Below are 27,576 nucleotides of genomic sequence, written 5' to 3'. Positions count from 1 at the left end.
GCGGCCTCCGGCTGGAGGCTCCGGGATACCCAGCCCTGCGGGTGTTGCGTCTGCGTCCCCACTCGGTTCCCCCGTGCCGGCACTCGCAGCCACCGAAGCAGAAAGGACACAGACATGGTTCTGTACAAAACCGGAAATAGTTTTTTTTTTTACTCTTTTAAAACTTTGATCTAAGTCGCCTTAGACCTCATGGACTCGATACAAGAGTAAATATGAATCGGGAAATAAAACACTTTAATAGCCACGATAAACTTTGTTAGAAATGTACATGTTGCCAAAAATAATAATAATAAAATTAAAAAAATAAAAGAGAGAGAGCACAGCTTGATGCCCAGGCGAGATTGTAGAAAGGTTTCACAAGGACAGGGAACAGAACCCTTGCGAGCCGGAGGTTGCTGTCGGGCTGGGGTGGGGGGCGACCCACCAGCCTCAGGCTCTGGGGCTGCGTCCCCCCGCGGACACGGTGGGCGGCGGGTAAGGCTGCGTGGAGCTGCGTCTCCTCACGGACAGAAGAAAACCCGGGGATGGGTATATAAACAAAGCTCATAAGAAATGTACAAATATAAAAAGCTACAAACATTAATAAATTACAGCATCACAAAACACAGAAACACTTCACAAGGTGCTAGTAAAATAACTGCATCCCCCACCCCTCATCATACAGGAAGGAAACAATAGCTGGTATTCAGGTTGAAGATTTGTCTTCAAAACGTGTCTGGCAGAGATCTTTTGCACTGTTTGCTTCTGTAAAAGACAGACCTAAGGCCGCACAGACATCACTTGTTTTTCAGGCAATACCTTAGTTTTCTAAAAGAACGAATGATAGTAATAACCATAATAATCCAAAGAAAGGGGCAAAAGGAGAAAGCATCTGAAACCCAACTGTTCATCAGACTCGGCAAAAAACGCGTATAAATGTTAATGAGGGACTCTATAGAAAGAAATTCCTAAAGATACTCTTACTCTTATAAAAAAGAAGTCATTTAAAAAGCTATTTACACGCTACATTCTATGAAAAATATGCTTCAGGAAATACATCTAAAATTAAAATACAGGATTGCCTGAGAAACAAATGCAGCCCCTCCGTGCGGGCGGGCGGGCGCGCGCCCGGCCCGCCGCGGACACCGGCGCCGGGGGGTGGGAGAGGCGCTCTCAGGAGTGCGTGCGCGGGTGGGCGGGGGCGCTGCCCGGCCCTGCCCTGCCCTGCCCGCGCCGGGCTCGCGGGGGGCGGCCCGGGACGAGAAGGGGCGCGGCGCCCGCCCTCTCCTCCCGCTCTGTCCTAGGCCGTGCTTTAGGCCCGGGGGGCTGCCGGCCTGGGGCCGGCCCGACGCCGGGCGCTGAGCCTGGGCTCGCGCCTTCCTCGAAGGCCGCGTGGCCCCGGGGCCGTCCTCAAGGCGGACGGGGCCCCGGGGCGGGGGCGTCTGTCCGTCCGCGGGGGTGCGCTCCGACGGGCGCGTGCCGGGGGCGGGGGCGCGGGGCGGGCGCCGGGGGGGCCCCCCGGGTGAGGCACTGCGGCCGCCCTGCGGGGGGCTGATGTCCTAGCGGGGCTCCGGGGGGTCCTGAGCGGAGCAGAAGGATCCTGACCTGACTCTCCGAACTTTAAAGGAGCAGTTTTCCGTTCCGGTGGATTTTCAGGATTTTCCCGAGCCTCTGTTTGGCGGTGGCCATGCCCTTTTTTGTACGTTTTCCTGGGGGCGGAGGAGAGGACACAGGAGGGAGTGAGAAGGGGCCGCCTCGAACCCCGTCCTGCCCGGGCGGGGACCCGGACGGGCCCGCACCCCTTGCTCGGCGAACCACAGACCACGTCCATCCGGGCTGGCCCCGGCGGGGCTGCGTCCGACCCCCGCGTCACACTGCCCCTTCCCCGCCGGGTGCGGGCCCGGGCGCGGGCCGGGCCGGGGGGCGGGGCGCGCGGCTGCAGGGCCTCCTCCGGGCGGGCCCGGCGGGCACGGTACCTTTGGCAGCGGTGTTGTTGGGGGAGGACGCGGAGGGCCGCCTCTGCGTGAGGAAGACCCCGGGCGCCATGGGCTGGGCGGCGCGGCCGGCCTGGGCCCCCGCGAAGGCGCCGGCCACCGTGTACTCGTGGTCGGCCAGGCTGCTGCTGTGGGACTCGGGCGGCGGCGGCTCGGGCGAGCTGCCCTCCTGCGAGGCCTGGCTGCTGGCCGTGCTGGTGGACGCGGGCGTGGTGGACGCGGGCGTGCTGGAGGCGGGCGTGGTGCCGGCCGAGGTCGTGCCGGCCGGGGTGGTGCCGGCCGAGGCCGGGGGCGAGGCGCTGTGGGGGGCCGGCTTCCTTTTGGCGCTCTTCTTCTTCCTGGTCTTCTGCTCCTCCTTCGGGAAAGCAGGGGCGCGCTGACGCGGGCCCTGGGCAGACCCCCGCCCCGCCCCCGCGCCCGCGCCCTGCGCCCCCGGGCCCGGTCCGCCCGAGGCCACGTCTCCGGCGTCCAGCCGCAGTGGACGGCCCCGGTACAGCCCGCTCTACCCCAGGCGGGTGTGCAAGGACGCCCTCTGGACGGGGGCTGGTGTTAGCCGGGACCAGGAGAACGGGCACTGCTCCCCGGCAGCTCCCAGCCCAGGCGGCCCGCGGGCGGGGCAGCCGGGAAGTGAAGCCGGCCACTGCTCCTTACCTGCTGGGACAGCTTGGCTGCGGCGGCCGCCAGCCCGGTCTCAATGGACGCCACTCTGGTGCCCTCGCGCATGGGTCTGTCCTGCCTCGGCATGGACGGGCCAACCCTCGCTGCCGGGAAAATGCAGGCTGCCTGGAGGGGGCCCAGCCACTGTGGGCGCCCGCTTTAGGGCTCCTTGACCTCACCCCTTCTCCCAGGCCGCGTCCCCTGTTCCCTCACCCTGCCCAGACACCAGACCCTGCTCCCATCCCAGGCCCAGCCCCTGCTCCCGGCCCCGCCCCTGCTCCCATCCCAGACCCAGCTCCTGCTCCCGGGCCCCGCCTCATGTTCCAGGCCCCGCCCCTGCTCCAGGGCCCCACCTCCTGTCCCAAGCTCCGCCCCTGCTCCCAGGATCTGTCCCTGCTCCCAGGCCCCGCCCCTCCCCCAGGCCCCGCCCCTGCTCCCAGGATCTGTCCCTGCTCCCAGGCCCCGCCTCCTGTTCCAGGCCCCGGCCCTGCTCTCGGGCCCCGCCCCTGCTCCCAGGCCCCGCCTCCTGTCCCAGGCTCCGCCCCTGCTCCCAGGATCTGTCCCTGCTCCCAGGCCCCGCCTCCTGTCCCAGGCTCCACCCCTGCACCCAAGCCCTGCCCCTCCCCAGGCCCTGCCCCTGCTCCCAGGATCTGTCCCCGCTCCCAGGCCCCGCCTCCTGCCCCAGGCTCCGCCCCCTACTCCTAGCCCCACCTGCTATGGTCACAAATTCCCAAGTATAATCTGAACTTGAGGCAGGGATGGGGTGGGGGGTCCATGTCCAGCAGAACAGCAAAGACCCAGCCCCAACAAGATAAAGGTGGGTGGGTGGGTGGGTGCACCGTGTGTGTGTGTGTGTGTGTGTGTGTGTGTGTGTGTGTGTGTGTGTGTGTGTGTGTGTGTGTGTGTGGACTACAAGGATTACAAGGATGGCTGACTGGCAGGGGGTGGGAGCAGATCCCCGAAGCCAGGCGACTGCCCATCTGAGCAGGCGTCCACCATCCTGTTTCAGACCCCAAGGGGTGCGGACACGGAGCCCACCTGTGGGGCTGTAGGGGGCGTCGTCAGAGCCTTTCCTCTTCTTGGACCGGGACTTGAAGACGGGGCTGTCCTCATCCGATTCCAGGGAGGGGTACACTAGAGGGGGGCGGCAGGGAGAGGGTTGAGTCCCAGAGAACGGGGGCATCTCTGGGGCCCTCCCGGGGCTCCCAGAGCAGCCCGAGCCCTGGGGTGCTGCAGAGCTTCCCTGAGCCAGGAGTGAGGCCGGGGCATGCAGGCGGGGACAGAGAGCAGGGCAGCAAGCTGGGCTGGTGTGAGCTGAGGTGCAGTCATGGCCCAGACAGGGCCGACCGTCAGCCTCCAGAGGGTGTGGGTAAGGAGGCCGGGGATGGGCGGCATCAGCAGAGGGCCAGGCAGGGTGTCCACTGTGGGTGCCTCTCCAAAGTCCCGCCTGTGTCACGCCTTACATCCCGGTCCCCGCGGGGCCCCGCAGCCTCACCGTAGTCTGAGTCCTTGAAGCAGGCGTCCAGGTGGTCCTGGTCCTCCTCGTAGTCGTCCAGGCCCACACTGTTCCTGGCAGTCCTCTTCAGCAGCCGCTTGCCCACGTTTTTGCTGCCACCCCCATTTTTCCGGGTGCCATGGGCCCCCAGGGCGCCGCCCTTGGCCTGGCCGGCTCCCCACGTGGTCTGCAGGCAGGAGTCGGAGGCCTGAAGGTTGGCCATGGACAGCATCCCCTGAATGGCTTCCTGTGTGCTGGGGGAGGCCGGGGGCTGGCTGGGGGCACAGACACAGGCACTCAGCACGCGCCCCAGACCCAGCCCCTGCCTGTGGCCTCACGCCACGGCCAGCGGCCCACAGCAGACAGGCCACAAGTGCGTCTGCCCAGAGCCACAGTGGGCAGCGCTCCCTGTCCGGTGGCCGGGCTGGCGGCAGCTGCTCACGGGCTGAGGACCCTCCCCCATGAGGACAGAGGACAGTCCCGTCCCAGGAACTAAGGAGCGGAGCAGGAGGGGACAGACATATGCCACCCATTAGATCGCTCCAAACTGTGACATCTGAGATCCGAGATTCCAGGCCTCCTCCCTCCCGCGGTCCCACCCAGGACCCCTGCCCCCTTCCTGCCTTTCAGGGCCCCGTCCACTCGACCCCTGGCCCTTGGCACAGGCAGCACAGTCCCTCCTGTGCATGTTCTCTCCTGGAGACCTCCCTTGCTTTCCACACCTGTACCCAGGTCTATGTGTGCATCACCTGCACCCCACTGTACACCACACCTATACCTGCACCTACATCTCTGCCTGCACACACACCTGCACCTCCCTCTACACCAGTACACACACCTGCACCTCCCTCTACACCAGTACACATACCTGCACCTCCCTCTACACCAGTACACACACCTGCACCTACCTCCACACCAGTACACACACCTGCACCTACCTCTACACCAGTACACACACCTGAACCTACCTCTACACTCGCACACACCTGCACCTGTGTTTACACCTGCACCTATGTTTACACCTCCACCTACATTTACACCTGCACCTAGACATATATCTACATCTGTACACACAGCTGCACCTACATCTACACCCGCACACACACCTGCACCTACATCTACACCCTCACACACACCTGCACCTACATCTACACCCTCACACACAGCTGCACCTACATCTACACCCGCACACACAGCTGCACCTACATCTACACCCGCACACACAGCTGCACCTACATCTACACCCGCACACACAGCTGCATCTACATTTACACCTGCACCTACATCTACACCTGCGCCTAGACATATATCTACACCTGTACATACAGCTGCACCTACATCTACACCCGCACACACACCTGCACCTACATCTACACACACACACACCTCCACCTACATTTACACCCGCACCTAGACATATATCTACACCTGTACACACAACTGCACCTACATCTACACCTGCACACACAGCTGCACCTACATCTACACACACACAGCTGCACCTACATCTACACACACAGTTGCACCTACATCTACACCCGCACACACACCTGCACCTACATCTACACCGCACACACACCTGCACATACATCTACACACACAGTTGCACCTACATCTACACCCGCACACACACCTGCACCTACATCTACACCCACACACACACCTGCACCTACATCTACACACACAGTTGCACCTACATCTACACCCGCACACACACCTGCACCTACATCTACACCCACACACACACCTGCACCTACATCTACACCGCACACACACCTGCACCTACGTCTACACACACAGTTGCACCTACATCTACACCCGCACACACACCTGCACCTACATCTACACCCGCACACACACCTGCACCTACATCTACACCTGCGCCTACATCTACACCCGCACACACACCTGCACCTACATCTACACTCGCACACACACCTGCACACTCCGGGCAGCAGGCCTGCGGGGAGGCAGGCGTCCAGTCCATGTACTGGTGGTCACCTGCCCCACAGCAGGAGCCGCACACGTCTGTACACCCCTCTGCAAGGTGCCCGCTGCCCCGTCAGTGGGGATGCCAGCAGGGCTCAGCTCTGGGGCGAGGACCTCCCAGTACTGAGCTGCAGAGCTAGGGGACGCAGCTGCCCCCATCCCAGGCCGCTGGGCAGAGACCTCGGGACAGTTCTGGAGGAAGCCATCCTTAGGGGGATGCTGTGCTCCAGGCCAGGGGCTTCACGGTGAGGGTTGGGGTGGGTCACCGGAAGAAGGGCCACTCCCACCCACAGGTGCATGGACAAAGTGGCTGGCTGCCACTGGATGGGCACCAAGGCTGTGGGCCACAGGAGGATCCGGAGTGGTCAGAGGTTGAAGGGTCAGGAGGCCTGTGCTGAGCACCAGTATCCAGGGTAAAAGGGCCGCCCAGCCCCGCCGGGGAAGCCCTGGACAGGCACTTCTGTGGCCCCTGCCCTGCCAGCAGAGCCAAAACCACCCCAGCGTGGCATCTCCCTCGACACCCCACAGCACCGACCCTGACTCCAGCTGCCTCTGCACCCCACAAGGAGCCACCTGCCCCCCGAAGGCCTGTCCTCTCACCCAGCTCCACTGCCAGTGGCCAGGACACCCACGGAGTGACCCTGCGAGCCAGTGTGGAATCCAGCCCCACCGGGCGGCACCACCTGGGCCGTGTGCTCCCAGCTGTGCCCACTGCCGCCTGGCAGCGCCGCTGTCCCTGCAAATCAAGTCTCGGCGCCTACCCCGCGCATGTGGAAAATAATACCTTAATCCTCCAATTATCATACCAAACCCCTTGCCCCGCCCCCACTCCCACACACACCTCAGTAAACACCAAGAAAACCATCCGCCAGAAATTAACATTTTTTCCTCCTTTTCCTTAAGCTGTTGTTGCTTTTCAAACATCGAAAACTTAAAACAGAGCAAATGGACCATCAAAACCTGACGGAGGCACGAACGGGAGGCTTGGGAGAGGGGCGGCCGCGGCAGCCACTCGGCAGGCTGCGCGAGTGAGCGCGTGCGTGTGTGCGGGAGTGTGCGGTGTGGGCGTGCACGTGCAGGCGTGTGCTGCCGTGTGCAGGCCTGTGAGTGCACGTGCAGGGTTGTTTATGCATGAGTGCGGGCGAGCCTGTGCAGGCGTGTGTGAGCCGGGATGCTCGTGTGTGGGTGTGTGGCATGTACACACATGTGTGGGCATATGCAGGCATCCGTGACCGTGCGGACGGGACCCTCCACCCAGAGCCCCTGCCCCCTAGGGCTCTTGCGTGACCTCAGGGGGCCGGGGGCGTCCTGGGTGGGTCTCCAGGGTCTGTGCCTCAGACCTCCCACGAGACAGGCGCCCCGTAGGCGCGGGTCAGCACGGGGTCACAGCGCCTTCCAGGGGCCACGGCCCAGGAGACCCTGCAGGAAAGGGGCCTCGGGTGCAGGCCCTGCCAGGGCAGAGGCCACGGACAGTGTGTGTGTGTGCTGGGAGGGGGGGTGCCCGTCACAGCAGGAAATCTGAACCCCAGAGCCCGCCCCCCCCCTGAGCTGCGGGAAACAGACGCTGCCCGCCGCCGGGGCTGTGCCAAAGCTGCCGTGAGCGCCGAGCCCAGCCCGGCCTTCCTCAAGGCCACTGCATCTCCTGAGCCCCCTCGGACCTGGCAGGGAGAGCCTGGCCCTCCAGGACCCCAGGGACTCTCGGACAGTGGGGTGGGCGAAGGGCAGAGGGGCCTGAGCCCCAGGAACTGACCCTCTGCTTGTCCCGCCCAGCACAGAAGCCTCTGCGGGGGAGGGGGGGGCCGGGCAGTCACGGACCCCCGGGGCAGGAAGGAGGCCTCGGGGCTATTTGCCCGTCTCCCTGGTGCACATCTCGCCCTGGGGTGATGGGTGCAGGCGCAGAGAAGCAGCAGGGCTGGGAAAGTGGCCATGGACAGTCATGACAGGCCACCAAGGACTGCCAGGCTGTGAGCAGGAAGTCCCCGACACCCATAGGACAAGCCCGGGGACTGTGCTAAGCAGACTCGAACCCTGGGTGCCCATTATTCACCTGGGTGACAGCACCCCAGCCCAGCCCGCAGTGCTGACGGGCCCTGACCTCAGTGCTGGGCAGTCCCCCCACCCCCGGGGTTCCCTCCCCATGGGCCCAGGGCTGCCTCCTCCTGGAGCCGGGCTCCACCTAGATTCACCCACCCAGGGCTGAAGCCCACACCGGGGACCGCGGGTGTCACCGAGCCTGCCACCGGGTTCGGGGAGGGGCCAAGCAAGGCCTTCTCAGGGAGGGGTCTGGGCTCCCTGAGCTCGGGGCCGTGGGCCTCTCATCAGGCCATCCAGGAATGACGCTGGGACCCCCAGGGGCACACCCGAGCCCGGCCCTTCTCCCCGCCACCTGCCAGGCAGAGATGGAGCCCTGCACGGCACCCACAGCCATTCCTGCCTCCTCTGCTCTGCGCTGACCGGAACCCGGGGCCCACCACCCGGGGCCTCTGTGGGCCGCCCCCTGGCGGGCGCCTACCTGTTGGGGTTGTACTCGAGCGCGCCCACCTCCTCGCTGGCCTGCAGCAGGTCCAGGATGCCCGTGGCCGAGCTCCCGCTGTCCTTCTTTACTTTGGCGTTGCGGCCGGGCTTGGCGCCCGTGTCGATGTGCAGGGAGCCCTCGTCGGAGGAGTCGTCGCTCTGCTGGGGGGTGGCCAGTGAGAGGGGTCGAGTGCCCCCCCAGAGCTCAAGCACCCACGGCGGACAGGTGGCACAGAGAGGGACATGGCTCCGGAGGGGACAGCAGAGCAGCGTCGCCGGGAAGCGGGTGCACGCAGCCCTACAGACCCCGCTATGACAGGGACCCCCAAAGGCCAGCTCGTGGGGGAAGCCCCGGGCTCAGGCCCCACCGCAGTCCTGCTCCGTGGAGGACCCACGGGGCCCAGCACCCTCCACCCTCCACCCCGCACCTGCCTCCCACCTGCAGCCTGCACATGTCCCTTCGTGTGGGCCCAGGGACTCTCAGGCCACAGCTGCCCGTGGACACGCGTGTCAAAGGATGGGGAGCGCCTAGCCCTGCACACTGAGCGGCAGGGGGCGGCGGGCTCACCTTGTAGCGTGCCGAGTCTAGCTTTGGCTTGCTGGCCGGCGTGGACGGCAGCTCCTTCTTGTCCAGCAGGACTGCGAGAGAGCAGAGGCCCGACCGTCCAGACGGCCCCTCGGAGACGCCCCCGCCAGCCCCCGGGCCTCGGAGCGCCCCGACTCACAGGACAGGTCCCGCTTGGGGGCGCTCTTCTTCCTCCTGATGGGGAACTCGTCAATCTTGAGCTCGCCGTCGTCGGACACGTACTCGTACTCGTCCCGCACGGGCTGCGGCTTGTCCTCCTTCAGGCTCTGCAGGGCCCCGAACAGCCCCGAGCCGGGCTGCGGCTTCAGGGCCTTGGAGCTTGGGTGCAGACAGGGCCGTGAGCGGGCGCCAGGCCCCGGCCACTGCCCCCCCAGCCCAGGTCTCACCCGCCGCGCACGGGAGACCCCAGGGCCCACGCCAGGCCGGGACGCGTCCAGCCCTGCTGTCTGCCCCTGATACCCTGAGCAGGGGCCCCGGGTGCAGGCGGCCCTGAGCACTGCCCTGCCTGGCACGGGGGGAGGCGCTGGAGGGGCTGCCAGGGGGCAGCAGGCTCTCCAGGAGCACAGCTGGGCCACTGGGCAGGAGCAGCGGCAGGACCCTGGCCCCCAGGTGCCCTGTCTCCTTCGGCGTGAGCCCAGTCCTGCGGGGCCCAGCGACACAGACAGGGAGCGCTGGAAACCACCAGCACACAACACAACACACACCCGCGTCATGCCCCACAGTCCTATCAAACACACACATCGTACAGCACACACTACACGCCCCGCCAAACACACATCATACGGTGCACACACCACCCCCATCACACACACATATGCATGTACAGCACATACACACACCACACACCCTCACCATGCACAGACGTGCACTGTCCAGCACATACAACTACACAACCCCACCATGTACACACACACATTGTAAAGCACACACACCCCTTCACACACACATTGTACAGGACACACACCACATCATGCGCATTTGTATTGTACAGCACACATGCACCCATCACACACACACACACACACACACACACACACACACACTGTACAGCACGTACAACGGCCTCCTCGCTCCACAGCCCCAGGAGGAGGTGAGGCCTCCTCATTCCACATTGTCCACATCTGTGCCGCACATCCTGTCACGCACACACATGCATGTTACATACACACATCGTACAGCACACACATCCCGTCACACATGCATGCATGTTCCACACACATCGTACAGCACACACATCTCATCACACACATGCATGTTATAGCACACACACCAACACCTCCACCATGCACACACATGTATTGTACAGCGCACACACACACTCATCATGCACACATGTGTCATACAGCACACACACATACACACTCGTCATGCACACACACACATCGTGCAGCACACACTATCTTCGTCATGCACACACGCTTTGTACACGCACACATTGTACAGCACACAGACGACACCTCACACACACACACACACACACACAAGCCCAGTGCCGGTCCCCTGCACCATTTCCTGAGCTCTGGCTCACATCCATCACATCTGTCGCATCCATTCCAACACCTCCTGCCCCTGAGCAGCTGCAGGTCAAGGAATCTGGGCACTGGAGCCGTGGCCAGAACCCCCTGAGCAGCTGGGCGCAGGACGGGACACACAGCAGGTCAGCGCCTCCCTCCCCCACCCCACCCGACCCAGACTTGTCCTGCTCCCGTTTTGCAGATGAGACTCCTAGCAGAGAGGCCCCGTTCCCGAGGTCGGTCTGTCGCCCAGGCCAGGCTGCCGGGCCCAGACGCCAGCAGGGTGGGCAGGGTTCCCCCTCTGCCCTCTGGGACCGAGCCCTCCCCCACCTCCACTCTCGGCACTGCACGGGGCTCCGCCTGCCCTTCCTGAACCAGCCTGGGCCTCAGCCGGGCCTGCGCCGGCCCCAGCTCCTCCTCCGGGCCCCACCCCAGCTTGGCGGGGCTGAGCACTGGGACTGAGCACTCGAGCACGCGTGCACACAGGTGGGCCCCACGTGTTCATGGTGCTGGTGCAGCTGTGCGTGGGCCCAGTCCCACCGTGTGCGCGGGCCTCAGAGCCCCCAGCTCTGCTGCTACCTGCTGCCTCCACACAAGCCCTGCTCCCTCTCGGCTCTGGGAGGGGCCGCAGCTGAGTGTGTGTCTGTGGTGGGCGCTAGGGGCTGGGGGACTGCCATGTGGTGACTTTTCTGTCTGTGTGACTGTTGTATGGCTGTCCTGTGTGTTACTATCCCGCGTGTCTGACTGTCCCATGTGTCTGTCGTGTGTGTGCAAGGTGTGTATGATAGTTTTGGGGGAGACATGTGGAGGGTGTGGGGGTGTGAGATGTGTGCATGTGGGTATGGGTATGATTGTGTGCATGGGTGTGACGTGTGCATGGTGCGATGTTTGTGCACAGGTATGATATGTATGCACGGATATTATGTGTGTGCATGAATGTGATGTGTGTGCATGGACGTGACGTGTGCATAGGTACAGTGTGTGTGCAAGGGTGTGGTGTACAGGTGTAATGGGTATAAATGCGTGTGGTGTGTGCACAGATATGATGGTGTACATGGGTGTAATGTATGTGCACAGATGTGATGTGTGTACACGGGCGTGATATGTGTACATGGATGTGGTGTGTATAGGTGTGGCTATGTGCATTGGAATTATGTGTCTATAGGTGTGACTCTGCATTGGTATCATGTGTGTGCATGTTTGAGGTGTGTGCATGGCTGTGATGTGTGCATGGGTGAGAGGTGTGTGCACCGCTGTGGTGTGTGCATGGGTGAGAGGTGTGTGCATGGCTGTGGTGTGTGTGTCCAGGTGTGACACATGTGAAGGCTGTGTGAGGTGTGTGGAGGCCCCCTGAATCACACTCACGTACCCCAGGAGCTTCTTGTTGGAGAAGGAGAAGGAGAACTTGGAGTCCTTGTTTCCTGACGACAGCGGAGACTTCTCGAGCTTCTGCTCCTCCTCCATCTTCAGCAGGGAGTCTGGCTTACTGTTCTGGAGGGCGGACCACAGGCCGCTGAGCCTGGTGGGCGGGGGGCAGAGGGGCCAGCCCGGGCCAGCCTCCTCTCATGCACACGCGCCTGCCAAGGCCCCACACCCACGGCCCTGGTCAGGAGCAGCAGAGGACAATGCCCCCGGCTCCGGGCCACAGGATGAGCCCGCACATGCCACAGAGACACCGCAGAGCCACGCCGGACCACGGCAGACACACGGGCAGCACCTGCACACGCCTCAGCTCTGCTCCACCCGGGGCCCCGGCCTCTTCGTCACACAGCCCGGGGGAGGGAGGCCCCCGCCCCTGCCCCGCAGCCTCCCCCTCGGGCAGCCCGGAGGAGGCCCCCGCCCCGCAGCGCCCAGCCGCACCTTATACTTCCACTTGGCCTCTGACTTGCTCTTCGTCTGCTCGCGGATCTCCAGCCGCTCCACGTCATTCTGAGCGCTGACCGCCTCCTTGCCGGGCACGCTGAGGACACTCTTGGTGGCCTGGGAAGGAGCAGCTGTGTCTCAGTGGGCAGCGCGCGGGGACACGCCTCAGGCGAGAGAGGCAAGGCCCGGGCGGCTTCACTGTCCCCTCCCAGCTACCCTGGGCCTCGGGACTGCGGGGCCAGGACCAGCCCCAGCTGCCGCTGACTTCCTGGGCCGGGGAGAGCTTCGGGGTGCTGGGCGCCTCTCGGGGGCTCCGCGGCTCCAGCCCCCCGCCCTCTCACCTTGCCTTTCTTGGGCGGCTCCATCTTGGTGAGCGCCTCCTTGGTGTGGGCCTCCAGCAGGTCGAGGTCGGGGATGGGGGAGGCCGAGCCCCGGTACTTCTTCCCTTTCTTCTTGCTCCCGTCCTTGAGCTTCAACGATTTGGGGGGCTTCGGGGGCTTCGGGGGCTTGAGGGGCTTGGGGGCTTTGGACGGCTTGGGCATCTTCATGGTTTTCGGAGTCTTTTTTTTGGACACTTTCTCCAGGAAGGACCGCGGCGGGCTGGCCTCGATGGGGGACGGGGGCTCCTCCTTGTCGCGGTCGCCGAAGCAGAGCTCATCGGAGGACACAGCCGCAGTCACGTCCGACCGGGCGGCCTTGGAGGCGTTCTGGGGGGGACGGAGAGCTGAGCCCCGCGCGGCGACACCCAGCCCACTCGAGGCCCAGCACACACCCCGGCACTCGGGTCTGTCCACACACACGACACTCACACCACAGCACCCGGGGGAGGGCGACACCCACGCAACGACCCACGCATGCGTCACCGATGGGCCCTCCACGCCGGGTCTTCAGCCCCAACTGGGCAGCACGGGGGCCCGACACTCCTCACCCCCCACCTCAGCCTCACCCTCAGCCTCAGGCTCACTCCTCACCTCAGCCCTCCCTCACCCACCTCACCCTCACCCCCCTACCCTTACCCTCACCCTCACCCTGGCTCCCCTCAGCCTCCCCCTCAGCCTCACCCCTCCTCACTATCACCCTCGCCCCGCCTCCCCCTCACGGCCCATCCCCCACTCCAGGTGCGAATCCCAGATGGCAGAGGCCAGCCACCGGGACACCCCACACGCCCAGCCCACGATGGAGGATAGGACCGTCCCCAGGCGAACACAGGCCTCCGCCTACCTCACTGAGCCGGATCTCCTTGGCCAGGTCCTTGATGAGCTGCGAGGGTTTGAAGTGCTCTGGGAGCTCATCCTCGTGCTCTGCCAGGGCCTGCGGAAAGGACACAGGGTCAGCACAGAGGGTGAGCACAGAGGGGTCAGCACGCAGGGTCAGCACACAGGGGTCAGCACACAGGGGTCAGCACAGAGGGGTCAGCACAGAGGGTCAGCACACAGGGGTCAGCACACAGGGGTCAGCACGCAGGGGTCAGCACGCAGGGGTCAGCACACAGAGGTCAGCACGCAGGGATCAGCACACAGGGGTTAGCACACAGGGTCAGCACAGAGGGTCAGCACACAGGGGTCAGCACGCAGGGGTCAGCACACAGAGGTCAGCACGCAGGGTTCAGCACACAGGGGTCAGCACAGAGGGTCAGCACACAGGGGTCAGCACATGGGTCAGCACGCAGAGGTCAGCACACAGGGACCGGCTGTGCAGGTGGCTGTGATTGGGCACTGCCACCTTCTGAGCACACTCGAGGGTCCCAGGCAGGCCGGTCTCTGTCCCCTCTCAGCCCGCCAGGAGCAGCCCCGCCCAGCCCCCGATGGAGGTGGCCACAAGGGGCCAGTACACTATGCTGACCCCTTTCCTGGTGGGGAAACCGAGTCCAGCGGGGCAGAGATGCCCTCACTGCTGAGGGCCTGCAGTCACAGGGCAGAGGGCAGAGTGTGACTGAGAGAGGGAGAGAAGCGGGGGCCCCCAACCCCCAGCCCCACACACCAGCCCACCCCCAGTGCCAGGGCACAGGCTGTCCTGGGGTGCTCCCTGCCCCGCCTCGTCCCTACCTGCTTCTTGGTCCATGACCTGAAAGCACCATTGAGGATCTTGGCTCCCTGGACCAGGTGAGGGGGCAGCTGCTTCCCAGACTTGTGGGAGCCTGGGGGGCGAGAGCGTCAGGCGGGAGCCCCCGCCCGCTGCCACCCGCCAACTGCCAACGGTCCCTGTTGGAACCCGGGGGCCCGTCTGCCCACCCCAGCCCCCATGCTGGCAGTTGACCACCCCCGACAAGGCCAGGCCCTCGGCAGAGACCGCAGCCACGTGAGGCGCCCAGCGCTGCCCACTGCCCTGCCGGGGAGGGGCGACGGAGGACGCCTCACAGCACCCGCGGCTGCCTCAAGGGGCGCTCTCCAGAGAAGGGTGGGCGCCCACCCCACTCTGAGCCCCAGGCAGCGAGGCCGGCCCAGCAGAGCCTCCCACTGTCCCCAGGTGTGGCTGCGGTTCTGCCCCGCCGACCACACTCTGACCCCCACCCCGGGCTCTGGGGAGGGAGGGCGCAGGGCACAGGACTGTGGCTGAAGCCCGAGCCCCCCCGTGACCCTGGGCGAGTCCAGCACAGCCCCCACCACCGGCCGCCCCTGCAGTGTCCCCAGCCCCCGGCCAGGCCACCTCCCCACCGACCTTTGAAGGCCTCCAGAAGGTGCTTGCCCATGTACCAGCAGGCGGTCTCGAAGTTGGGGAACTGCGTCAGGCTGCCCAGCTTCAGCCTCCGCTCCACCTCGTACGCTCTGCAAGCCAGGCCAGAGCCCACCCTCAGTCACACCCCCCGCCAGGGACAGGCCCCGCCACACTCACACACACACTCACTCACTCACATACACACAATACACACACACACACTCACACTCACTCACTCACACAATCACACACACACAATCACACATTCACACACTCACACACTCACACACACAATCACTCACATTCACACACACACACTCACTCACATACACACAATACACACACACACTCACACCCACTCACACAATCACACACACACAATCACACATTCACACACACACACAATCACTCACACATTCACACACACACACTCACACACACTCACTCACACAATCACACACATACAATCACATATTCACACACTCACACACACAATCACTCACACATTCACACACACACACTCACTCACATACACACAATCACACACTCACACACACAATCACACATTCACACACACTCACACTTACCCACACTCACATACACACAATCACACACACACAATCACACATTCACACACTCACACAATCACACTCACACTCACACTCACACACACACTCACACACACCAGGGCCCTGCGGAGGGGCAGCTCAGTGTCCGAGGAGGAGGCAGTGGCCCTCGGCCGCGCCATCCCCAGGAGCCATGGGGACTGCCCAGAGCCCGGGTCCTCGAGGGCCCTGGGCAGGTCTGGGCCGCCTCCTCCTCCATCCCGAGCGCCCCGCGGGGCCCTGAGAGGGGACGGCACAGTCCTACCTCATCTGCATCTCCACGCTCAGGCTGTGCAGGAAGTGTCCCGAGAAGGCCAGGCAGTCCACGGGCGTCAGCGTGGCGTAGATCCAGCCTGCGGGGGCCGGCGCCGTCACATGTGGCTCTGGGCCGCCCCTGGCCCCTCTCAGGCCAGCTTGCGGCGCCCTGGCCACGTGGCTGACTCCCAGGCCCCCAGGACCCTGCCACCCACTTTCACAGGGCACGTGGCAGCCCCCAGACCAGGGCGCCTGCCTGAGCACCACAGCCCTGCGTGGAGCAATGGGGAAACCGAGGCCTGGCCCTGACTCGGGACCCCAGTGGTCACGGGCACGACGCCCTCCTCCCTCCCTGTCCTCCCAGAGGACACACTGCAGGGAGCACCATGGCCTGGAGGCCGCCAGCCCCGCCCGGCGAACCCCAGAGCCACGGGCTGTGCAGACGCTGAGGAAGGGCCGGGGAGGGTCCGGCTCTGGGCGGCCTGAGCTCTGCTCTCGGGGCAGAGTGGGGGTACGGTCAGCGGGGCGAGGGGGCCCTGGCTTGTGTCTGAGGCGGGGCGTGAGCTGGCAAGGCCTGAGTGACCGCGGAGGGGGGAGTGGACACGCACCCGAGGGGATGAAGAGCGTCTGGCCCTGCTTGAGGGTGCACTTGTAGCACCTGTCCACCTGGTCGGCGAAGAACATCTCGCTGTGGTTGGAGGCCGACTGCCAGCGCTCGTACAGCGAGATGTTGGCGGAGGCCGGCTTGATGAGATAGAAAATCTTCTCCCCCTGCCAACGAGAGGCCATTGGCAGAGCCGCCCTGGACGGGGACCCCGAGGGCGCCAGGCGTGGGGAGGCCACTGGGCTCTAGGTCGAGCTGCTGAGGGCCGAGGTAAGCCTCAGGAGCCCAGGAGGGAGGGGGAGACATCTGTGTGCGGGAGTGCGGGGACCCTGGTCTCTTCCCCCAGCGCTGCTCCCACAATGCTGTGCGGGCCAGAGGCAGCGGGGGCCAGGCACTCACCTCACACAGGCCCAGGCGGCCATCCCTGGCACCACACAGGGGCCCTGCGCCCAGCTAGGAGTGAGCCCCCCAAGAGAAACAAAGACAATAAAATGTTGGGGCCATACGGTCATCCCAATTGTGTGGTCTGGGCAAGAGGAGGGTTGTCAGCCAGTGGGGCTCAGAGGGGCCAATCCTAGACCCCCAAGGGACACAGGACACCCTCACAGAGGGCCACAGGGCTGGGGCCACCCCAGGGGTGCGCCCGAGTGGAGCAGCAGCTCGGGCTGCAGCGGGGGCTGGGGGGTCCCAGCTGGGCAGTGAGTGTCCCCAGGCCTCCTCTGGGGCTGTTTAAGTGCCGCCTCCCCGTCTTCCACAGCTGCCCCGGGAGGCCGTACCTTGAGCACGTGGTACCAGGCGGAGGCGCCGCCCGAGTCGATGTGGAAGTCGGTGTAGCTGTCCTTCACGCAGATGAGGCAGTACTTGGTCACCTTGGGCTTGGCCAGCAGCGCGTCGTCCGGCCAGTAGTTCTCCACCCAGGACAGTTTCTTCACGATGTCGGGGGGCTCCACAAAGCTAGACATTCTGGGGGCGGAAGCAAGGTCCAGCACGCAAGGTCAGCGGCCGCCTGCGCCCTGGGCAGGGGGGCAGCTCCACACTCCGTCCCACCCCGCAGACACCGGGCCTGGCGCCTGTCGCACCAGCAAGCAGGAGACGGGTCCAGGGGACAGAGCGGGCCGACACGGGGCAGCTAAGCGGGCTGCGGGGGGGTCCCAAGGAGGCCCAGCCCAGCGCAGGGCCCGGTGCCCCCCACATGCACGCACTGTCCACCTGCTAGCTTGTGGCCGGGGCACTGCGGGGCACGGAGGCCACGCTTCAGAGAGCAGCAGGCGAGCAGGAACGGCCCCCACCCACACCCCAACGCCGGGCTCTGTCCCTCTGCCCCGCGGAACCCTCCCGTCTCCACGGCCCCTTGGCAAGGCTGTGTCTGCACCCCCAGCCGGGAGGACTGTCCGGACCGTTACGGAGCCCGTACTCCCCCACCTCGTCTCCGCTGCTGCCTGGCCACTCTCCGCCTGTCCCAAACTAGCCCCAGACACCTCGCCAGTGTCCAGGCCTCTCACTCCTCCCCGCCAAGCCCTCCTGGTCCAGCTAGGCCCTGCCCAGGAGACGGGGAGCCCACCACACTCCTCTGCTGGGTTCGCCCCTCCTCGTGCCACGCTCCACAGAGGGCTGGGCTGGGCCCCCTGCAGAAGCCCCCACATGGCCGGCGTCTGCACCAGGCCTGCTCAGGGCCACAAGGGGCCTGGCCCGCACAGCCCAGCACAGGCCGTGGGGACAGGTCCCGGCACACATGGACCATGGGCAGCGGCCGTGAGTGCCACCTCACCCACCACCGCGCTGGACTGGCCAGAGGACACAGCAAGGGCACAGTCATAGGAAGCCCGGGGTGGGTGGGGGTGCCCCTCTCTTCGGTCAGCCCATCATGACCAGGCAGTGACTCACGGAGGCCTTTATCATCCAAGTCTCTCTCTCGCTCGCTCTCTCTTACACACACATACGCACACACACACACATACGCACACGCACACATGCACGCACCCACGTCAGGACCGGCCTGGGAGCAGCGCTTTCTTGAGCACACACGGAAGGTGGCTTTGTCCGAGAACAAAAGGCTCCTATTCCCCTCTTTGCCTTTGCTGTCTGGAAGCTCAAACAAAGCCCAACACCCAGTTCCTTTATCTCATTCTGGCTCCCCACGGCCTGTGACCTCCCTCACTGTGACTTCCAACTGCCCTTGGTTTCCGACCTGCCCTTTCGCATCCAGGCCCCACGCTGTCCCGAGTGCCTTCCAGAAGCAGTGAAAGGGAAGTGGCCCGAAGATGGAACCATCCCTAAGCTGGCCACCGTCATGCCTGCCAGGGGCAGAGACCTGGTCTCTCTGGCGTCAGCCACAGGGCAGGGGGGTGAGTGGTGGACCAGGGTCAAGCAGGTGCTTCTGGGGACAGGGTCGTGGGCACTGGAGCAAAGCCACACATACCCTACGTCCGGCACCACAGCAATGCGGAATCCAGTGGGCTGCAGGGGGCAAGGGGAGGGGTCCTGAGTTCCGGGTTTCAGCTGGGAGAGCAAAAGGTGCATCCGCTCCTGTGGTTAACACACGTGCTAACGGTGTGCATGAGTGCATGCAGGTGTGAGTGAATGCAAGCGTGTGAGTCCATGCAGGTGTGTGAGTACATGTAGGTGTGAGTGAATGCGAGCGTGTGAGTGCATACAGGTGTGTGAGTGCATACAGGTGTGTGAGTGCATGCAGGTATGTGTGAGTGCATGCAGGTGTGTGTGAGTGCATGCAGGTGTGTGTGAGTGCATACAGGTGTGTGAGTGCATGCAGGTATGTGTGAGCGCATGCAGGTGTGTGTGAGTGCATGCAGGTATGTGTGAGTGCATGCAGGTGTGAGTGAATGCGAGTGTGTGAGTGCATGCAGGTGTGTGTGAGTGCATGCAGGTGTGTGTGAGTGCATACAGGTGTGTGTGAGTGCATACAGGTGTGTGAGTGCATGCAGGTATGTGTGAGTACATGCAGGTGTGTGTGAGTACATGTAGGTGTGAGTGAATGCGAGTGTGTGAGTGCATACAGGTGTGTGAGTGCATACAGTGTGTGAGTGCATACAGGTGTGTGAGTGCATGCAGGTATGTGTGAGTACATGCAGGTGTGTGTGAGTACATGCAGGTGTGAGTGAATGTGAGCGTGTGAGTGCATACAGGTGTGTGTGAGTACATGTAGGTGTGAGTGAATGCGAGCGTGTGAGTGCATACAGGTGTGTGTGAGTGCATACAGGTGTATGTGAGTGCATACAGGTGTGTGAGTGCATACAGGTGTGTGAATGCATGCAGGCATGTGTGAGTACATGCAGGTGTGTGTGAGTACATGCAGGTGTGAGTGAATACAAGTGTGTGAGTGCATGCAGGTGTGTGTGTGTGTGTGTGCATATGTGTATCTCTTTACACATATGCAGGTCCCAGCAGACGGGAAGAAGCAATTTCCTCCTGACACCATAGGTTCTCGCTGGGGGGCAGGAGGGGCAGGTCAGGGGGATTCACTTTCTGCTCCTGAGTTTCTGTTGAAATTATTCCCATTTCGCAGTTGTAAGAGCAACAGCAACACAAGGGCAGGTGGAGCACTTGGCACACCCATGTCCTTACCCAGGAGCTTCTCGGCAATGGGGGAGGGGGGGCATGGGGAGGGGGAGCAGAGAGGCTGCGCGCTCGGGCCGCTCACCTGGTGTCTGAGAACTCGAGGTTGGTGAGGTTCAGGACCCGCTTGCGGTTGGTGCTGTAGTAGTAGTCCACGAACTCCTTCAGTTTCATCTTGCAGTCCTTCTGCTTGGTGACGTCCGTCACGTCCACGCTCCGCTCAGGGCCTGGGGAGGGACGGGGGAGGGTGAGCGCGGGGGCCACACACACAGGGGCTCCCCTGAGGCAGGGCTGTCCCTGCACAGGCCGGCACAGCATCGCTGGAGCCACGAGGGGGCAGAGTCCGGGCTCAGCTCACCCGGTGACAGCGCGGGTTGCCCGGGGCAACGGGGACTTCGGGTAAACACACTTCTCGGAGCGCATGTCCTAAGCGGTGTACGAGACACACGTGTAGGTTGCTCTCGTTTGGTCTTTACAGTTCGCTTCAGAGCTCTTTGTGGTTTCAGAAAACAAGGAGAATGACCGACCCACATTCCACTCGACCCCGAGGGGGGTAAGAGCTCGGGGCTCTGCCAGGGGTGGGCGGGGAACTCCTCCCCTGTTGCAGTGCTCTTGCCTTGCTGACTTCCACACTTTTTTAAAAACGCATCATCTGAAGGCCGTGCACTGCGGGCCAGGCCCCAAGACCCCCCCCCACACACGCCCTTTCCCCCCACTCCCCTGCAGCCTGGGCTGCTCGCTCCATACTCCAGCCCCCTGGGTTTGTCATCAGATGACAGCTCCCTTGTTCTGGCTCTGTGTGCCACCGCTGTGTGAGCTGCCGGCCTGGGCCTTCCCCTGCCAGGCCGCCCTCCTGCCCCATCGCGGTGGCCGTGACCGGCACGGCTTCATCTTATCTCGGCAGTGTCGCACCGTGTGCATCGACACCATAGCTTCCTCACTGGCTGGTCTGCTGGTGGACACTCAGTCACTGTAATCGCACTGCCCTGCACACACGTGTGCAAACCTCTCTCCAGATGCGTATTTTCGTGTCTGGGGGGTGGCTGGCAAGAGGTGGAACTGCTGGGTCATAAGGAAGCTCCAGCTTCAGGTGTTTGAGAATCTCTAACCTGTTTTCCACAGACTGAACCAGATGACACTGGCGCCAGCAGGGAGTAGGGTCCTCTGTCACCAGTGTGCCACCAGTGTCTTTCCTGCCTGCCACTCTCACCCGTGTGCGCTTACACCTCCGTTTTGTTTAAGTTTGCATTTCCCTGACAGTAAGGGGTGAGGAGCACTTTTCAGTGCTCTTGGCCTCTGTCTGTCTCTTCCCGGCAGTGTCTGCTCATTCCCTCGCCCCACCCTGGACGGGCTCATGGTTTCTCTGCTGCTGAGCCGGACACTCACTTGCTGGGCCCAAGGGTGCGGTTCAGGTGGTGGAACAACTGCCTTGCAAGGGAGGGTCCTGGGGTTCACTCCCTGGCACCCCCTCACCCAAAGCACCGATGGTGGCTCCCAATACTAGGGTACGGCCCCCAAACAACATATACATATGTAGGTGGACAGCCACAGAAACAGAAGCAGGACAGGCAGAAAACCACCCATTACTGGGAAAACAGCATTGACAGGCAGCGGGAAGAGTCTGTCCAGCATCTCTCATGGCACGGAGAATCCAGTACCACAGGAGAGGGAGAAGCACTCAGGAGAGAGACAGAGGGAGAAGGAGCAGGGACAGAGGGGGAGGGGCAGAGACAGGGGGAGGGGCAGAGACAGAGGGGGAGGGGCAGAGACAGGGGGAGGGGCAGAGACAGAGAGGGAGCAGGGCTGATAGAGGGAGGAGGAGGGGACTGCGACGATCCACCCACGCAGTCCTCCCCCCTCTGCCCTCAGATGCTAGGTGGGGGGGAGGGGCTTTTTTTTTTTCTTTTTGGGTCACACCCGGCAATGCACAGGGAGCATTCCTGGCTCATGTACTCAGGAATCACTCCTGGAGGTGCTCAGGGGACCATATGGGATGCTGGGATTCAAACCCGGGTCGACCGCGTGCAAGGCAAATGCCCTACCCGCTGTGCTATCACTCCAGCCCCGAGGAGGGGCTTTCTGAGGACAGATGAGGCTGGAGCTGGACCCGTGACGGAAAGTGGAGGGGCGGAGCACCGCTGGCCCAGTGGGGGTCACCACAGCCTACGGGCGAGCCTGTGAATGAGCCTCTGCCCACCAGAGAAGCACTGCAGGGGCCGAGGAGCCGGGAGACAGCGGTGACAATCCAGGACATGAGGCTGCCCCAAATCCCCATGTGGGAAACTCCCAATCAGGGACCCCCTTTCTCTGAATGCCTGAGTCTGACACCCCAGGAGCACTCAGCTGAGAGCACCCAGAGACACTCAGCAGGGGTCACTCAGCTGGAAACACTCTGACAAGGGCACTCAGAATGGAGCACTCAGACAACAGCACTAAGAGAGAACACTCAACTGTAGCACTCAACAGGGAGCACTCAGCCAGGAGCACTCAGAAGGGAGCACTCAGACAACAGCACTAAGAGGGAACACTCAACTGGAGCACTCATCTAGGAACATTCAGTCACGGACACTCAACAGGGAGCACTCAGAAGGGAGCACTCAGAAGGGAGCACTAAGCAGGAAAGGTATAGAATCAGGGAGTCAGGAGGCTGCCCAGGCAGTCCCTGGGAGCAGCCTGCACAATTGCGTAACTGGCGGGGAAGGGGCAGGAGTCACGCTGGGGGTGTCCCAGTCTGAGAGTGCCCGAGCAGGGGGCTAAGTTTCAGCTGTCTGCAGGGCCCGGGTGCGGCCAGGTCCTGGGGCCAGTGGGGTCAGCGGCTCGGGATGGCCGGAGACGGCACTTACCCACATAGTTCTCCACGTCGCTGACGTAGAAGGTGGGGGCCGGCACGGCCAGGCCCAGCCCGTCTTTCTTGGGGACGAGGATGGGCTCGGTGAAGCCGTGCTCCTCCATGTAGCCCAGGGTCAGCTGGCTGCCCGGCACCCGGGCCACCACGTCCTCGGCGCTGAGGAGAGAGGTCACAGGTCACACCTGGGCGCGAGCCAGGCTCCCGCCCTCCCTCCCGCAGGCGCCTCCAGAGGGTGATGCGCCGCATCACAGCCGTGCCTGCCCCGCTGGTCCAGCCCTGCTGCCACCCTGCCAGGACACCCACGCAGGCTCAGAGCCGCTCCCGGCGAGAAGCACACAGGGGACAGGGTGGGCGAGGGCGTGGCCCGGAAGGTCCACACGAGCGGGACATCCTCAGTGGGGTCTGGCATCCCGGCCCGGGGGCCACTGCTGTGCTGCCAAGTCTCTGTGTCTGATATCAGAATCTGCCTTTTCACATGGCGATGGACGAGGCCCCGCAGGGACTGCTGGTAGTCCTTCCCCGCGGACTCAGCACACCCCTGGGCCGCCCGGGGCCGTGTCGGAGGGCCAGGGAGCAGGAGTGGGCAGGGCAGAGCGGCCCTCAGCAGACAGGCCGGGGGTCCAGCGGGCCAAGAGCTGGAGACGAGACAGGAGGCCAGAGACGGCGCTGAGTGGCCAGGAGACGGAGGACTCTGGGGGCAGGTGGGCCAGGAGGGGGGAGAGGAGGAGAGAGCTCTGGTCTCCATTTGGGGGGGGGGGGCTCTTGCTCGGGGCAAAGGGGCCACCCCGAGGCCAGTGAGGAAAGGCCTGCAGTGCCCACGCAGTGGGGCCCTGGGTGGCACCAGGAAACAAGACGGAGTGGGTGAGGGTGAGGGGAGGCGGGTCACGGCCGTGTGCAGCAGGGCCGGGTGCATGCCCGCAGGGAGCAGGGCGGGGGGCCCAGAACCCCACACCACTAGGGCCCCGCACCAGGCTCCGGGAGACCATCCTGAGGAACACGGGGGACGGGGGACGCAACCCAGGCCAGCCTGACGAGCGTGGGGGCGGGGGGGAGCTCGGGACTGAGCACGCCAGAATCACCCGCAGGACATTCTGAGACGACCGTCCTCCACGCAGCCAGGGGAGAAGAATGATCGGCGAAGAACAGCGGCTTAGAGGGAACCCGGAGGCCAAACTACAAGGACCAAAACGCTCAACAGTGCAATGGCTTAGAAGGCAGCGGGCTGGGGCCAGAGGGAGAGTGCAGGGGTGAGGCGCTGACCTTGCACCTGAAGAGCCTGGGGTTAACCCCAGCACGGCACACCATCTCCAGAGCACTGACAGGAGGGATCCCGAGCACAGAGCCAGGAATAGTCCCTGAGCACTACTGGGAGTGCCCCCCCAAAAAAGAAGCTGGCTGAAAAAAAATTGGTAAATTTACTAAAAGATTTGAATACAAAATACATAGAATTGGGGGGCGAAGAGAAAATGGTACACTGCCCAGGACACCCTCAAATTCCAGTGGCTCACTGAATTCAGGGCAGGCCAAACAAATACAAACGCACATCCACAGTCACTCAGTCACCTGTGTGCTTCAAAGATGAAGGGGCAATCTCAAAAGTTTTCAGAGGAAAAATACATTATTTTAAAAAACAATGAATACCCAACCACTAGCTTAACAATAGGTGTCTTACCCACAACAAGAGACCACAAAAGGCAACACAATAAGACCTTGAAAGAGAACAAGAGGAACAACTTTCATCTCCGAATTTTAGACCCAGTCTAGAAAACTAGAATCAGGTCCGAGAGGCAGTACAGCAAGGTCAGGCGCTTGTCAGGGGTTGAACCCAGGTCAGCCACATGCCATGGCAGAGCCAGGAGTTAGCCCTGAGCACCACTGGGTGTAACCCAAAAGCCAAAGAAAGAAAGAAAAGAAAAGAAAATCAAAATCGAGAACAAGGTTGAAATAGCAAAAGCAGCACTGCTCTGAAGATGTGTCTGCCCGCCATGGTGGCCACAGCATCATAGCGGCCAGCAGCCACGTCAGAAACGGGCCACACGTGTCCAGGTGAGTGGACACAGGAGCCGTGGCAGATGGACGCTCTGGGCGAAGAAAGACAAGATCTGAGATGCTGCCCCTGGCAGGAATGTGGACAAATCGCAAGGTGTTGTGCTAAGTAAAACAATAAATTAAGAAAAGCAAATTATATTTATCTTTCCCTATTTATAATAAAGAAACAAACAAATGAAACAAAACACTAGTGAGAAGCGCAGCAACACTGCTGGACAGGCCTCACACCTGAAGCCGCTACAATGTTACAAAACTGAGGATGCTACAGTACAAGAAGAATCAGGATGAGAGGGAACATGTTCAGACGCACAGGATGTTCTTACAGCCTTTCCTGAAAGAACTACTACAGGGCATCATTCCACACAGAAAAAGCCACCAAGAAAGACTGAAAAAAATCCCCATCAAAATGACGGTTTGCTTCTTTGCAGAGATTGACGAGCTGAGTTTGTGATGTCGAGTGGTAAGGTAAGGCACCCAGATCACAAAAACTGCTTCTCAAGAGAAGGCTCAAGGTTGCAGAGAGACAGCGCCCCAGGGAGGGCTCCACTCGCCTCGATCCCGGGCACAGCACACCCTGACCCCTGCCAGAAGTGATCCTAGGCACAGGACTAAACCCTGAACACTGCCAGGTGTGGCCCCAAAACTAAATAAATTTAAAAATCCAGCGAAGACTAGAAACTACAAGAACTGATACTAGGATTCCCAAGTACAAGACCAACACACAAAAATCAATTTTATTCAGGTACAGTAGCAGTGGACAATTTGCACATGACCTGAAAAAAAAGAAATCCCACTCACCCAAATATAAAAACCAGAATTAATGGCCGGGGATCAATCCAGTAAAAAGGAAAGCAAAACTTACTTTCGGAAAACTATATAGCACTGTTGAGAGGAAACTTCATTTGAGGCATCAACAGCAGCAGATGCAGAAATCATGGATGGGAAACGAGAGAAAGCACAGCTAAGTCTGGGACCCGTCCAGGAGCCATCACAGACGGACCTCCCTCCCTCCAGGGACCAACGGCCCCACGCTCGCCCAGGTCAGGGGGAGGGTCACTGAGGCTCGGAGGTGTCGACTGCATTAGACACAGAAGGCTAGACAACTCACTGAGATTCCTGGGAAACTGTGATCGATCCTGCTGCAGAAATAAAAGCTCCCAGACGGACTTCCGAGCAGGACCGCTTTCCCCACCTTCCTGCAGAGGGGTGAGGCCGACGGGGCAGGGACACCAGGGCTACGGCAGCAGTGAGGACAGAAGAGCGGATGGCTGCTGTGTGTTTTACAAGTGCTGCCCCCAGCCCGGGCTGCGGCTTCTGTCCTCCTTGGGGAAGTTCAGCATCCTTCTGCAAGGACTGAAAGACTCTCTTTTCCAGAGCCAAAGTGATAGATAGCACAGCAGGTAAGCTACTTGCCTTGCACCTGGCTGAGTCAGATGCAATCCCGGCACCCCAGACAGTCTCCCAAGACCCCCACGGGTGATCCCTGTGTGCAGAGCCATGAGTAAGCCCTGAGCCATGAGTAAATCCTGGATGTGCCAAATAGAGCCTCCCTTCCTTTCAACTTATGTTCTTGTGTCCAGATCAATACACTAGAAATGGGCTTGTGTGGCATTTCTGAGCTTGTTGGGTGCTTCATTAAAGTGTATGTTATTAATGAAGGTACAAAAGGATGAGAAATTTAAGGAATGGACAAGAATATCTTGTTCTTTCCTCTGATACCACACCAGTACGACAGATCTGTCTTCAACAAACCAGGAGATGTGTCATGCATACAGAGAGAGAGAGAGAGACAGAGACAGAGACAGAGATGGACAGAGACAGACAGACAGAGAGACAGACAGACAGACAGACAGAGGGAGAAAGAGAGACTTTCCTTTCTTCACCTGATGGTCTTCACACCTCGGCAGGCACTTTAAAAGCTGGGGGAAAGTGAGGGCCACTCCTGCCTGGCTCCGAGGCTGACACCTGCCTGGCAAGCAGGAGACCCGGACTCACCCCCTGGCACTAAGCACTTCCCTGGCAGCTGCACTCCTGTGTGCTGTGGCAGCTGCCCCTCCCGGCCTCCACACCAGCAGCGTCCGCAGAGGAAACGGAAGAGGGAGGCATACAGAGGAACAGCAACAGGCTCAGGGTTGTTTTCTTAATGATGCAACGTCTCATTGTTTAGTTTGTAATATAAACTTTGCATCCAAGATGACATGTTTGTAACAGTCCAGGCAACGTGTGGTTAATGGTTATGATACTGATGTGCAGGTGCTGCAGCCCACCACAAAGTGCCGGGACTATCCACCACTGTCCCTATGTCACATCTGCTCCCATTTTCATTCCCCCGCTGCTTGTTCATAGGCGTTTTGTCACCCAAGGCCAAGGGTTGGTCACCGTCCCATATGCTCTAC

The 27,576-nt window shown here is 61.9% G+C and overlaps 1 protein-coding gene across 4 annotated transcripts in view; it reads right to left on the bottom strand.

Annotated features, from left to right (window-relative positions):
• Nucleotides 1–217: 217 nt before the first annotated feature.
• Nucleotides 218–27,576, bottom strand: part of PHF2 (PHD finger protein 2) — a 76,418-nt gene continuing 49,059 nt past the window's right edge. The window contains exons 4-22 of one of the 4 annotated variants that reach the window (XM_055126636.1): nucleotides 23,127–23,287; nucleotides 20,369–20,510; nucleotides 17,487–17,673; nucleotides 16,715–16,877; nucleotides 16,117–16,204; nucleotides 15,250–15,356; nucleotides 14,637–14,728; nucleotides 13,813–13,902; nucleotides 12,933–13,298; nucleotides 12,589–12,708; nucleotides 12,098–12,219; nucleotides 9,354–9,532; nucleotides 9,197–9,267; nucleotides 8,627–8,790; nucleotides 4,126–4,400; nucleotides 3,669–3,764; nucleotides 2,625–2,734; nucleotides 1,956–2,328; nucleotides 218–1,688 (exon numbers count right to left, since the gene is read on the bottom strand). In XM_055126636.1, the coding sequence (XP_054982611.1) occupies nucleotides 1,600–1,688; nucleotides 1,956–2,328; nucleotides 2,625–2,734; nucleotides 3,669–3,764; nucleotides 4,126–4,400; nucleotides 8,627–8,790; nucleotides 9,197–9,267; nucleotides 9,354–9,532; nucleotides 12,098–12,219; nucleotides 12,589–12,708; nucleotides 12,933–13,298; nucleotides 13,813–13,902; nucleotides 14,637–14,728; nucleotides 15,250–15,356; nucleotides 16,117–16,204; nucleotides 16,715–16,877; nucleotides 17,487–17,673; nucleotides 20,369–20,510; nucleotides 23,127–23,287 (2,995 nt within the window). In that variant the 3' untranslated portion in view covers nucleotides 218–1,599. Of the gene's footprint in view, nucleotides 2,329–2,624; nucleotides 2,735–3,668; nucleotides 3,765–4,125; nucleotides 4,401–8,626; nucleotides 8,791–9,196; nucleotides 9,268–9,353; nucleotides 9,533–12,097; nucleotides 12,220–12,588; nucleotides 12,709–12,932; nucleotides 13,299–13,812; nucleotides 13,903–14,636; nucleotides 14,729–15,249; nucleotides 15,357–16,116; nucleotides 16,205–16,714; nucleotides 16,878–17,486; nucleotides 17,674–20,368; nucleotides 20,511–23,126; nucleotides 23,288–27,576 lie in introns of all 4 variants that reach the window. The other 3 variants (XM_055126637.1, XM_055126634.1, XM_055126635.1) reach the window with 3 other exon arrangements.

This window comes from Sorex araneus, chromosome 2 (genome assembly GCF_027595985.1).
Source record: "Sorex araneus isolate mSorAra2 chromosome 2, mSorAra2.pri, whole genome shotgun sequence".
Classification (NCBI taxonomy): domain Eukaryota; kingdom Metazoa; phylum Chordata; class Mammalia; order Eulipotyphla; family Soricidae; genus Sorex; species Sorex araneus.
This window is presented reverse-complemented; position numbering and strand designations above follow the sequence as displayed.